We start from the raw sequence: 13,141 nt of genomic DNA on the forward strand, positions 1-13,141 counted from the left end.
TTAGCAGCAACAAAAACAACCCGACAGTTATGCATAATGTTATGCAGTGTGTTGATTACGTACTGTACCTCTATCAAGTTTCAAGTCTCTGCATGTTGATTTTCATACCGAAATGAAATGAACAGAATCTCATGGCTTCCTCAAAACACAGGTTTAAGTTCTGATCGGACACCACTGAGGTGGGTCACGGTCTCAATAGACAAGCAGTGCCATTTTGTTTTGTATGGGTGTGTGCGTGTGCGGGTGTGTGTCTCTCTCTAACCTCCAGTAGCCGGGTCTTGTCGTATTCTCTGCGGTGCTGGTAGATACACTGGCTGAGGAGAGAGTACAGGCGCTCCAATTGTTCCACACTGTGGCCCTCACTCCTTTCAACCACCACGTCTAGGAGAGCCTGGGGAAGTCACATACACATAACGTTTATTTCTATACAATTAGATTATCAACACTCTCGCTGACATGAGACAAGCAAAAGCCCTCAGACACACCCGGTTGGTCGATTAAAATGTGTTATATTTTCTTGTAGTTTGCTAATCTGGTCAACATCAACCAGTTTATAGCAGCATTAGTCAGTGAGTGATGAAGGGGGTCGGGGAGAGAGAGACTAGACATTATAGATAGGTGGCTAAGCTAACAGCTGAACAACAAGGCTTTTTTATTTGGTATATCCAGGGACCAGAACAGAAGCTTATTTCCCCGTACAGTCAGGCACATGAACATTAGAATTGTATTATTATTATTGTTATTACCTATGCTGCTGCATTGTCTGAAGGAAGCTGAACAAAAATAAGTTTTACTCTTATGTACCTGTACACAAGATGTAACAATAAAGCACAACCTTGAACCTTGAATACTGTAAGACCATTCCAAACCTTCACAACATAAACATTCAAAAAGTGTTTATTTCCCGCGGCAGTGTATTTGGTGAATACCAGTAGCTGACAGGAAATAAACCCAAGCTGTTCCCTAGCAACACAATAACACTGACAAGGTCTATTAGCTGGAATGTTTGTTATCGTTGAAATGGTCTATATAAATATAAAATAAGGACTTAATCTCCTCTTATCTAAATTAAACTTGACAAAGACACACCGGCATACACGTACACATTACATGTATGAAAACGTTCATTAAAACGTGTACGATCAATTTTGTCGCACACACACACACACACACACAGACAGACAGACGCACACACACACACAGAGTAGTGAATCCCTGACACCACAGATGAGTTTGTAAGAGCGTTGCCACTCGTGCAAATAAATGAAGCAATCAGGGGTCAGCTGTATTCAAAAGCAATTAAGATCAGAGTGACAGCTAATTAAAGCTAATCATAATTAGCGCCAAGTTTACATTTCACTGCTACTTTAATTAAAACGTTCTGGACAGTCAGAGGCCTTTTCAATTGACCTGTGCCTCATATGTTACCCAAGCCAAAGCCAAAGCCTGTGTGTGCGGGTGCGTGTGCGTGTGTGTGTGTGTGTGTGTGTGTTTTAAACCCAGGACTCATCAGAATGCATGGAGTGTAACTGCACTCACAAATGATTAAAGTTACAGTCATTAGATGCTAAGCAAACAGAGAAACATCAAAAGGAATGAATAGAAAGCCTAAATTGGCATAAAGTGTGCAGATTGAGAGTGTACTTGTGCACCGACATGCACATTCAACGTGTGTGTCGGTGTCTACAGTATGTGTGCACGTGTGTGTTTGGGGGCACTGCAAAAAAAAAGAGAAACAACACAACATGGCAAAGCCAGGATTACACAAACGTGAATAATTGTCAAACTCTTTCAGAGGAATGAATAATGAGATAATTACCCTAGGCAGACATGTGCCTTCGCAAAAGTTACAGAAGCAATAAGGGTAGCATGCTATGTAGAGTATGAATCACTGCACACAGAATGCGATTCCCATTTAAATGCCACATACGGTTAACCCGCACAACAGGGGCCAACCACAGACAGCTCCAGTCCACGTACTTTACACAACAAAACTTTACAGCGAGTGTAATACTTCAACAAATCTGCCCTCTAAAAGTCATTTGTCCAACTTTAGTGAAACATTTTTCAGTTCGCACAAATACTTGTAAAGATCTGTCTCAGCACTCAGAATTTTTCCCCCACAGACTTTCAACAGAACATCAAGACAGTGAGTGGGCTGAATTAGATGTTTTGATAAGTAGAACTCTGGAAACTTAAAGCTCTATTATGTAATTTGTTTTAGTGAATAAAATGTTATTTTGTCCAATCTGTATGATACGGTATGTTAATACAATATAACTTATACAATTGGGGTGGTTGTATTTGGTCTCCCTGCTCTTCTATTGAGACATTTATATTCTTTGTCTAGGTTGGACACGACCTTTGACACGATCCTGTTTCTGGTTTGAAACACCCACTGTAGCCAATGTAAATCAACTGACTAAAATGGAAAAAACTGCTAACACTGTGGTGTCATTGAGCATAATGTGAAAGAAAGAAAAATACATTAATTCATACTGTGGTTAATCAATTATAATATGATCAGCATGTGTTGAATTACAGAAGCAGTCTCTTGTACTTCAGTTTAGTGGAAGTAAAATTGCGCATTTATTTCAGTGAATGGTGTGAACGTGACAAACTAAAAGTTGCTTGTAACCAACCAAAGCCAGACAGGAAATGCAAAGCAGCAGCCTGTGATTTGAGTTGAAATAAAGTTTATTTTTTAATCCATTAAGACCTGGAACGCATCTGTGTCACTTTAGATTTCTTTGGCTATTCAAAAATAGCAGATATACAAGCTATGAGCTTGTAGATCTGCTATTTTTGAAAAATCTTGAACATTTTTTTTCTAGATTATTTTCAAAAAACTGTTAGGATTTAGAAAACATTTTTAAGAATTGCCTCAGGTCTTAGCAAATGGCTACCTAAGGCTAAGGTAGAGGCAGACAGGTAGCAAACTGCAACATAAGGTTCATGTTATGAACATGTTTGCTCCTTCTGCGCAGTGATAAGCACCTGTGCCCTATGTCTATGCAATTTTAGCATGAATCACACTGTATTTGTGTGTTTCTTTTTTGTTTTGTTATTTGTTATTTAGCAAATGCTTTGTTGCATTTTAATGCTCCAACTTGTTCTGTCTTTTCCCGGACATTGACAAAGAGCATGCTCCTTTCAGGGATTTAAAGAAAGAAACAAGATGAAGTAAAGGAGAGAAAGAGGGGGAAGGGTGAAGGACGGTAGAGGAAAGCACAGCCATTCTACTGTCATTCTCGCCAGTGCCGTAAACACACTAATGGCGGAGGCCATTCAAGGCACTAACCAGCTCGTTGGGAGCAGTTATGCTGAGTTCACGCTGGCAGCTCCAAAGCTACAGGCCTACCGGGGTCCGCTCACAATTCCGACAGCCCATTATTCCGTCCATTAGGTTAATGTGAGGTTAGGGTTAGGGATAGGGTTAGTTATAATGGGGCCAGTCGGACCAACATGAGTCACACACTGAATAATGGGCCGTCGGAATAATGACATGATGGCACCCAGATTACCATTCATTTTCAATGGAAGCCAGCGACATGAAGATACAAAGTGACGCCTGACGTTTGTAGCTGCTACACGAATCTACAATCCAAGATTGCTGCAGCTACAAAACGACCAAATGTTGTTTAACCCATTAAGGCCTGAGGTTCCGATTGTACAAAATGTCTTCTAAATCCTAACAGTTTTTTGAAAAAACTTATGTTGCTATGTCAGTGGTTTTCAAACTTTTTAATGTCAAGGACCCCAAAATGTATATGTATTTGGCCGCGGACCCCCATCTCAAAATATTTCGTTCCAGGGACCCCCCAGAAGCAAAGATTTGAGTTACAAATGTTCGCTTTAAAAATATATATATTCAAAGACTTGCACACATTTTCACGATTTTTCAAAAATAGCGGATTTACGAGCTCGTATGAGCTTGTATATCTGCTACTTTTGAATACCCAAAGTGTAAAATAATGCTTTTTAGCTCAAATCAAAAAATGACACAGATGCGTCCCAGATCTTAATGGGTTAACCATTTCCAATCACCTTCTCTCTTCACACAATTCCTGCTCGAATGAGGGAAAACAAATACTCAGCCAGTTCAGTGTTCTTTTTAACCCCAGGCTTTCATATTTTTCTCGCTCGGTAGACAGACGCATGCTTGACGTCAACAGTGACTTGCCGACAGATGTGCTGTATCGATTTATAGCTTTGTATCCTTTGTAGCTGCCAGTGTGAACACAGCATCAGGAGGTGCCGGATCGAAGCAGGAACAGACAATTGTTCGACCTCCTGAGTCATTCCCCACCCACATACTGTGTATAAGACAACGACATATACTGTAGGTTTCACTTGAGCAAAACCATTGTCATACACAGCCTCAACAAGACACTTGTGATACACCATTAACCCATTAAGACCTGAGGTGATTCTTTAAAAAAATCAGTTTTTGGAAAAAAATCTAAAAAAAGATTTTTCAAGATTTTTCAAAAATAGCAGATATGCAAGCTCGTAGCGCGGCACTCGGTGCCGCGCTACGAGACATCTAAAGTGACACAGATGCGTTCCAGGTATCAATGGGTTAATAATATTACAGCTTATGGCGTATGATTGACTTTACAGTAGCATCTCTTTGTTTCCCGTTTCGAACCAAATTCAATTAATTTCCTCTCTGAAGACAACAAACCATCTAAACACACCCATTCATCTATAATGCTTTAACTCCACTGTCACTGTACTTTATCAGTTCCACCTTAAAATGACATTTATCACACTTCAATAGTGTGAAAAACACGCCTTGGACTGAATAATACCTTTGATGTGTTCAAAGCTTACTCTGGCGATTCATAAGTGATGGGCCTCGAGGCATAAACCCCCAGTTGTTTAATTTTGTTTTTTCCACCAATCCAATCTAATTAAGTGTTGTTCACTCGATAAAAGGAAGGTGCCTGCTTAAACTCAAACTGCCTAAAACAGAATCCTGGGCCTAAAGGCAACCTGCAAGCGATTTTCTCCACAACTAGCTAGAAATAGCTCTACAATCACACATTTGATTATTTCTCCTTCTCTGCTCCTTGTGCAGTACAACCCACCAGTTCACGTGAAGGATTTTCTCAGGTTTCATGGTAAATACTGTAGAGCCATGAACAAGAAAAAAAAGACTCCCAGTTTGGGCCAAATAGCAGCGTTTTTTAACAGCAATGGAGGCGAATTCATTTTTATTAGTGTCATTACAGCTCACCTCAGGGTGATGTATTAATGAGGATGCCCTCTGCATACCATCTTTAACAGCCATAGGTGATACTAGAAACGCGGTTGATGATGAATGTTTAAAGTGTGGAACAGATTGGTGAAACCATCTGTTTTAATGAGTCACTGCTCCAACCTTCCCTTTATCCAACTGTCGCAGTATTTTACTCTCATTTTTCACCGTGCTCTTCTGTTTTATCGCATCCAATGCATTTCCACTCGTTTTATTGTGTCTCCTTCCCTCCACCTCCAGCCTATTTTAATTTTTTATAGAGCCTCTCCCCTCAGCGCCACTTCGTCAACCCCATTTTTCCCCCTGTGTAGGACACTTTACCTTTCTTTGCCCCAACTCTCTATCATTTTTTCCCTCTCTTCCTGCTCTTTCCTACTCAGTTCCTTCTCTTTCTCTTTCTCTATCGCCTCAAGCCATTCTCTCACCGCTAGCTGCCTGATTGCAGCAGTGTACTTCCCACCCTTTGCTTGATCACAATGGCTGTGACAGCATGTGGTAAATGGTATGTAGTGCATGTGTGCGTGCGTGTTAACAGAACAGTGAGTGACTGAGCTCATGGCACACAATGGTGCAGTAATCCCAGGAGTTAAAGGGTGCAACCGACACGGGTCATTTAACCTTCCCTCAGTACTAAACACCCCGCCAGCACGTGCTCTCTCCGCCTGGCAACCCCACATCTCCATCTCTGCACACATCTCTATCCATCCATCCCCCTTCATTCCAAAGACGGCGGACGGGGCTGAAGGCACTTGCCCTAGACGTGAAGGACAGGTGAAAGGGAAGGAGGACAGGACACGAGCTACGATCACGAGACCACTGTGGCAGCAGTGATGGTGTTTTCACTGAGGAGGCAGCGGGGAAGCACTCAAGCATTTTTGGCATTGTCACTGACTGCGCTCAGCGATGTGAGGGTTGGATGGCCATTAGCACCACTTAAAGCTCTCCACCTGTATTTTTCATATTTTTTTTCGGCTGTTTAATGGCTTAATGTTTAATGTTCCAGTGCCAACCTGTAGTGCTATACATTGATTCTAGAGGCACTATGGACCATTTTTCACAAATAAGTGCATTTTGTGACATAAGTGCTTTTCGCCAAAAAAGAAATTGTCACTCTGGATAAGAGCCTCTGCTAAATGCCTAACATTGTAATTGGAATTGTTTTGAGTGCGAAGTTCAACATTTTATCCTCTTAAAATAGTATTTTCCTAAAAGTTACATGATTATCTTGGCTCCATTGTACTGTATGGAGGGACGGCAACCCTCTGACCGGCCTAAAAAAAATAATAGACATCGCTGTGCTCACATTCACATTACATCGCCTTTGTGAGAATCGACCTGGTTGTGCCTGGTTGCCATAGCAGCATGAAATACCATGTCAAACTACAACTACAACAACTACTACACAACGTGAGAAAAGTAGGGGGTAAAGCAGCGAGTGAAACGGGCTGGAGGGAGGGCTTTAAGTTCATGTTCCCACATGAATAAATCAACTTTGGTGCTGCGATCGGTCAGGAAAGAGGACACAGCTGAGGACGGAAATACCACTGAGCCAAGTGACAAGGACTTCAGGAAAGCAGCCTCCTCCAACAAGGCCGTGCCAGCTCCATGAACCGCAGAGCTGAAATGTTAACATGGGTAACAAGCATGTATGACAGGAGCTGCAAATGAGTCTGGATCCACACAAGGACACGACGGGGAAGACACTTCATCATGAGGCGTCACGGATCTGACGTTTAACCTCTGACATACGCAGCCGACAACTCCGGTTTATAGGCCAACCCTATACACTCCGTGACTACTTCAATTGATTGCACATGCACAGACACGCACACGCACGTTCATCTGCCGTTCATTTGAAGACGTTCATGAACCCTGTGCTGGGCGCAACCCTCTGACGTCTTCAATGCCCGTTCTACCTGCACTGGGCTTCTGGAACGGAGACCCTGGGCTGCCGGGGTGGGGGGGTGAACAGAAATAGAAGGCGTGCTGGGTTTGCGTCAGCTTTGAACTCCAGCGCTGATGAGTTAAAATCATATTAACAGCGGCATCAGCGTGTAACCTCACCTCGGCGTGCCATGTATCCATGCTGAGGTTTTATAGCTGTATGAATATTAACGCTGATATCCTCTGCTGACCTGGAGCGGTGTCGATTGCATGGCAGGAATCCGCCTTTCAAGTGAAATGCAAAACCGACACGGTGGCGTCACTCGGCATTCCTCTGGTGCTCCGAGAAAGTCATCAAGTCATGTGTTGACATTATTTATGTGATCGCTAAATACATTACTGGAAATGGCATTTGGAGGAGGGGGGTAAAAATAACTGTGCAATGTTTTTTAATTCGGCACAGAGGGAATGGTCATGGCTGTGTTGCACAGAGCTAGATAAGAAGTGTGCCTGCCTTTTCTCTGAGGATCCACTGCTGCATGTGTGGCCTACTAGAACTTGCGCAAACATACATAAAAATGAAAAATCGAAACCTGTCACACACATCAACAGCTCTTAGTTCTTGAACATTAAAGAAGGTTGATTTGTGTTAGTGAGGATCATTAATCCTTCTACCGAAGGACAAACGGGGTAGAAGGAGAGACACAATGTCGCAAGGGATGTTATTAAAGTTAATTCTCATCTTTCTCTCCAACAGTATACAAGAGAAAGGATGAATTATAAATGATTCCTGCTTTATGAGCAAAGACGGCGTGAATGGTGCTAATGAGGTGGAAGCATGGAAAAGGAGACATCAGGTATGTGCATAATTTGATTTGAAGACATGGCAAAACAAGTTTCCATCTCTGGAATGGTGTAAGAATTAACACAATTTTAATAAATACATCAAGACTCGGAGGACGATGTTGGACCACGGCAATTATAGAACGCTAACACACATGGCTGTGTAATATGACACAGATGAACCGTTCCAACGTCGACATACTGGAGCAATCGGGGGTCAATCATGACAAATGTGACGGAGGGAATCAAATTCGGCCGTGCCGAGGAAGCCACCGCCGGAGTCACAGTGAATTAAAATGCCTCAGTCGTCTCTTTTAGTCGGACAGGTGGAAATTGTGGACGGTGGGGTGGGGGGGGGGCTAGTGTGTGTGTGTGTATGTGTGTCCAATCCCCCTCCGAGCCATGTGATAGCTGTCAGTTCTCAGTTATACAGCAGCAGGAAGGGGGGGGGGGCATGCGGTTGCGGATGCGTTTGGTAGATGATGATAAGCAGGTGGTAGATGTTGACACTGCTGGAATGGATGTGATGCCTCACGTGAATGTAAGGGTAAATGGGAACGCTATGAGATGAAACATGCTCGTCATTTAGAGAGAGGGCAGAGGGGAGGGCACATTAACACATGCTCTTCATCGCAAACTAAACAGAAAATATGTACTCTGAAAAAAAGATATATGTTATTGCATGGCCCTGTATCCTTGACCCGAAAAAGAGTCGGTACAATGTACTTTAGAGTTTAGGGTGTTGTGCGCGTTTTTTCTTTTGATGGTTCCTGAAGTATGCCATTGTATCTGCAGACATGCAACCTTAGTGGGGAATTGGTGTTTGTGTGGTGTGGAACATTATAGGAAGCCCTATTCTCAACACAACACAACACAACAAAGACGACAAGAGAAGAGGAAGGCCAGCTTTGAGCATCTGATGCAAGCTTGACGTACCAAGGTTACAGTTCCCATGGCTACTAACAACAACCATAGTGAGATCTGTGTTAGGGCAGATGAATGTTACCCCCTCGGATGATGATCGCTACATCCCTGGAATCTCCTGAAAAGGTAAACCTCCTAAGCGGTAAACCTGCAACATACAGTACTGCAGCTTTTCTAACTTACAGACAACTACAATAGCTCTAAGATGTGTAGGAGGAGGTCAAATCCAGAGATGCGAACAGCACAAAGGACCACAGTAAATCCTACTAAAGCCTAGGCTTGTGTTTGGGAAAACTGCTGTACAGGCACTGGTCTGCCTCATTATTTCTACATCTAATACCTCCTATGCACCCCAGTTGTCCAGCGGTAAACAGTGAAGTGAGCTGCTGCCCTGGAACTGGGCTTGCTGTGTGGTAACAGAACAAATGACCGCCTTGTTCTCAGTTCTCCACACCAGCAAAACTGACTCCAAAGAGGTAAAGAAACCATCAGTCATTAATCCCAGGAGATCAGACCGACAGAGCACCTCCGGGTTTGTACAAAGCCGATAAAAATCAATAAATAAACAATCACATTCTCAAAATATAATTCTACTGTCTCAAACATTTTCTTGTTGAAAAAGTAAATATAATCAGGTGCTTCTCGAGAAAGTCTGGGGGTGACACTTACTCACTCACACGCATGCAGAGATTTGCGTTAATTACAAAAGTGTGCATATACAGTATATACAATTTATCGGACATCTGAAAAATAACGGACATAATCATTTTTTATGCGTGAATGACAAGCAGGTTTGTAAAAGGAGCCAATAATAACAGTTAAAGCATTATATTTGGGACTGAAAACGATTTGTATGTAAAGGAGTAGGATATAGAAAATAATGACAGCTTCATCTTGCATAAGGGGATTCATTAAATTCTGCTGTGAAAGTTCTCCGACGTCAGTGCACTACGCGATCGTGCTCGCGAGAGAGCGAGAGAGAGAGAAGCAGCTACAGAGAGGCGCATCTGAAATGTGTCTGATTTACAGACGGTGGTAATAATAAATTACCGTGCGTTTTTTAATCGGTCAGGATGTCTGGAGGGAATTACATTTTCCGGTCGTGGCCATAAAAAAAACTGTCAAAACAGGCAATTACCGGACTAACGCGACCTCTGATATACACATATACAAAGTTGAAATATGAAGAAATTTGGATATACAAGATCATCTATTTGGGCAAGGTATCAGCCAAATCAGAGACCCATTGATTCCATACCATTTTGGCCGACTTTCTGTTCCATTGCATCACTCTTGTCACCAATATTGACAAACGTTACACGAAGTTCGGCCAAATCAGTTAAGCCGACGGGTTGGGTTGGTCAATCAGGGATTTATACTGGCTTAGCGGCATTTGTGTGACGCTCCGCCAATCCGTGAAGTCAACGGTTTGGAGACACACGCACACACAGACTTGATGTATTCATAGGAATTAAATAAAAATCTGTGTTCTAATGGCAGTGTGCACAAGCACTGATTGGTTCAGCGGTTTGCGTGAGTAGCTCTGTACACACAGACAGACAGACCAACCCTCTTCTACACCGATTGCCTCTGAGGAGCCATGCGGTAAAAATCTAAATGAAATAAATCCACTGTCTGTGTCAAATAAAGTCTAAATAGATGGCTTAACCACCTGGTGCCCCTAATTTGACCATGTTTTGGGGGCGAAAATGTCCCCACATTTTCAAAAATAGTGCACATTGTATCTATTTGTCGTATAAAGAAAGAATGAGCTTAAATAATAAACATGCACAATCACATTTTGCCACTCAAATGGATACGCAGACACTGAAGGTAAAAAGGCTTTGACACGCACAGTGCGGGAGTCACTCATGCAGAGTGGTGTTGAGGAGGAAATGAGGAGCGGCTGGCGTGCCTCTGTTGTGCCATCCGTGTAGACGCATCTGGCCCTGCTAGTGAGGATGGATGCCTTTCAGGCAGAAAGACAGCGGAGCAGCTCATGGCTGCAATTACATGCAAATGGCTGCACTGTCAGGGCCATCAGCAGGGATGAATGAAAATCTAAGAAGCACTTCAAAAGTTATGTATTTTTATTGACAATCAAACACTGGTCCAGCACCGCCATTAAACCGTTCCCTTCCCCAACAGACGGGCGGAATGGATACTTCACCAGAGGGCCACCCCCTCCCGAATGTTATTAGTGCTCAAAATGAGGGGAGATGACAAACTGAAATGGGGCCATTTCTGTTGACATGAGTCTCCAAAATAGGAAATCTTGACATGCTATAATAGCCAAATCAATCGAAGGACTCCTTACTAGGGTGCCAGCGACTGAAGGGAGGACTGTGTTTGTCTGCAGGGTGAAGAAATCATGCAAGCAAACCACACAGCAGACGGTAATCTGTGTGTTCTTGGTGCGATGGAGGGGAAGAAAAATAATTTGCTGGACCAGATTGGATTCCTTGTTACCGGATTCTCGTCTACAATCTTCAGCCCTGCTTCTGCCAGTCCATCTGTGAACAAGTGTCTGATTATTTATGAAAGGAGGCAGCTGAGAATCGGAGAGGTTTTCAGAGCAGCGAAAGCAAACAAGCCTCAAAACCTGTTTATTCACGCTGAAGGATTTCATTTTGTTCCAGACAGCGCCAGGCGGCATTAGTCAGCCCAGCAATAACAGAACTTGATTTAACTAAGTGAATCAGGACAAATAACTAGCGTAGCTCTGAAAGATGGGATGAAAATACTGACATGATGCCATCTCCGTTCCGAAGGCTTCCTTGAGTTCCTTCCAATTTGGGGTCTGCACACAAACTCGGTGTCCAGACAGGTTTTAATTCCCAGAAGGGACTTTGGAGCACCTTCGATCACGTTTATAGTAAAAAATAATGGGCCCTCTAAAATCAATGAATATGACTGAGTGTAGAGTGAGGCGGGGGTTGCACGCCACTCACCCTGGGCCCTATTACACATCAGGCAGCACGCCAGCCCCCGACCGAGCCAGCAAATGTATGCTTAAACGGAGACTCTCATACTGTTCGCCGGAAATTCAATTTGTTCCGTAAGCCAGGGATGAAAAAGCAATTATTCACAGTCCCCTCTTTTCACGATCTGTTTCTTTAAGATATCTCCCCTTCCTCCCCTACTAACACCTAAGTCCTCAGATTAGCACCGTGTGTGGCGGTCCACTGGGGGCAGCCGGGGTTGAGCGCCGGGACTCAGAAGCATCGGCACGGTGCGCCTCGCCTAAGGATCAGGCCCACAGCAAGGCCTGTCAATCAATACAGAGGGATGCAATCGCAAAGGGAAAGACAAGACGCCAAACGCCACCACCTCATCACCCCCCCGGGACGGTAGCAAAAGCCACCAGATAATGACTTGATAGCAGGATGTCACTTTGGAGCAAAAGAAGTGAGCGCATTTCAGAAGAGTACTTTTTCTCTTCTTTTCTCTTCCAATTACATTACAGAGAGCGGACCTCAAAACCAAAACGCACAATCCTCATCGGTGGACGGGTGGCATCAGGGGAGCGCATCGAGGCAAAGGCTCCAATTTACACTCGGGGTATTAGGTGGGACCCTAGCGTGACTGTGCCAAGTGCCAGAGAGCTGCTTCACATATACCCCTCTTTGCCTTGAACCCCGTCAATCAATCTCAGGACAAGATGGTGGACCTAGTGGGGCGGAGAAGAAGCTCATGTTTGAGTCATGTCCTCGTGTCCCTAAGATGTTCGGAAGAGGCCACACACAACACCTGTTGATTGAGAGATGTGGGAAGCCTCGGCCACTTTAATTGGCTCCCGAAACTCTGCTCGGATATAGGGAGGGATAGGGGGTACGTTGAGTGTGTGCGAGATGAAAAGGGGGAGGAGGGAAGGGGGCATAACCATAGGGTGCAATGCTGCCGAGGGATATAAGCCTGGAAAGCCAGAGTTATCCATCTGAGAAGGGCAGTGTGGCGCCATCGGCCCCAGAGCTGCCATATTTGAGCCGGAGATGGCTTAAGGCCAGTCGCCCATGATTGAGTCTCCATACCTTAAAACCCCCCACATCCCTCATCTGCTGTCTGCCAGGGGCCATTTCAAAATGATGCCCGAGTTTCTCACAGTCCATACTGACTAATTCTACAGAACTTGTCTGTCCTGGGCTCCAGGAGGCTGTGGAATCGCTGGAAGAGAGAAGGCTGGATTAATGTGGCCCTCCAGAGGGCCTTGGAGATTACCACTACATG

At 43.9% G+C, this 13,141-nt stretch overlaps 1 protein-coding gene across 1 annotated transcript in view; it reads right to left on the minus strand.

Moving 5' to 3' along the window:
• The window catches only part of atad2b (ATPase family AAA domain containing 2B), a 117,391-nt gene that overhangs the window by 12,399 nt on the left and 91,851 nt on the right, over positions 1 to 13,141 (minus strand). The window contains exon 27 of the mRNA XM_084083035.1: positions 263 to 391. Within this exon, the coding sequence (XP_083939161.1) occupies positions 263 to 391 (129 nt within the window). The remainder of the gene's footprint in view (positions 1 to 262; positions 392 to 13,141) is intronic.

Source organism: Gymnoscopelus microlampas, assembly GCF_963454915.1.
Source record: "Gymnoscopelus microlampas genome assembly, chromosome: 16".
Taxonomy (NCBI): Eukaryota; Metazoa; Chordata; class Actinopteri; order Myctophiformes; family Myctophidae; genus Gymnoscopelus; species Gymnoscopelus microlampas.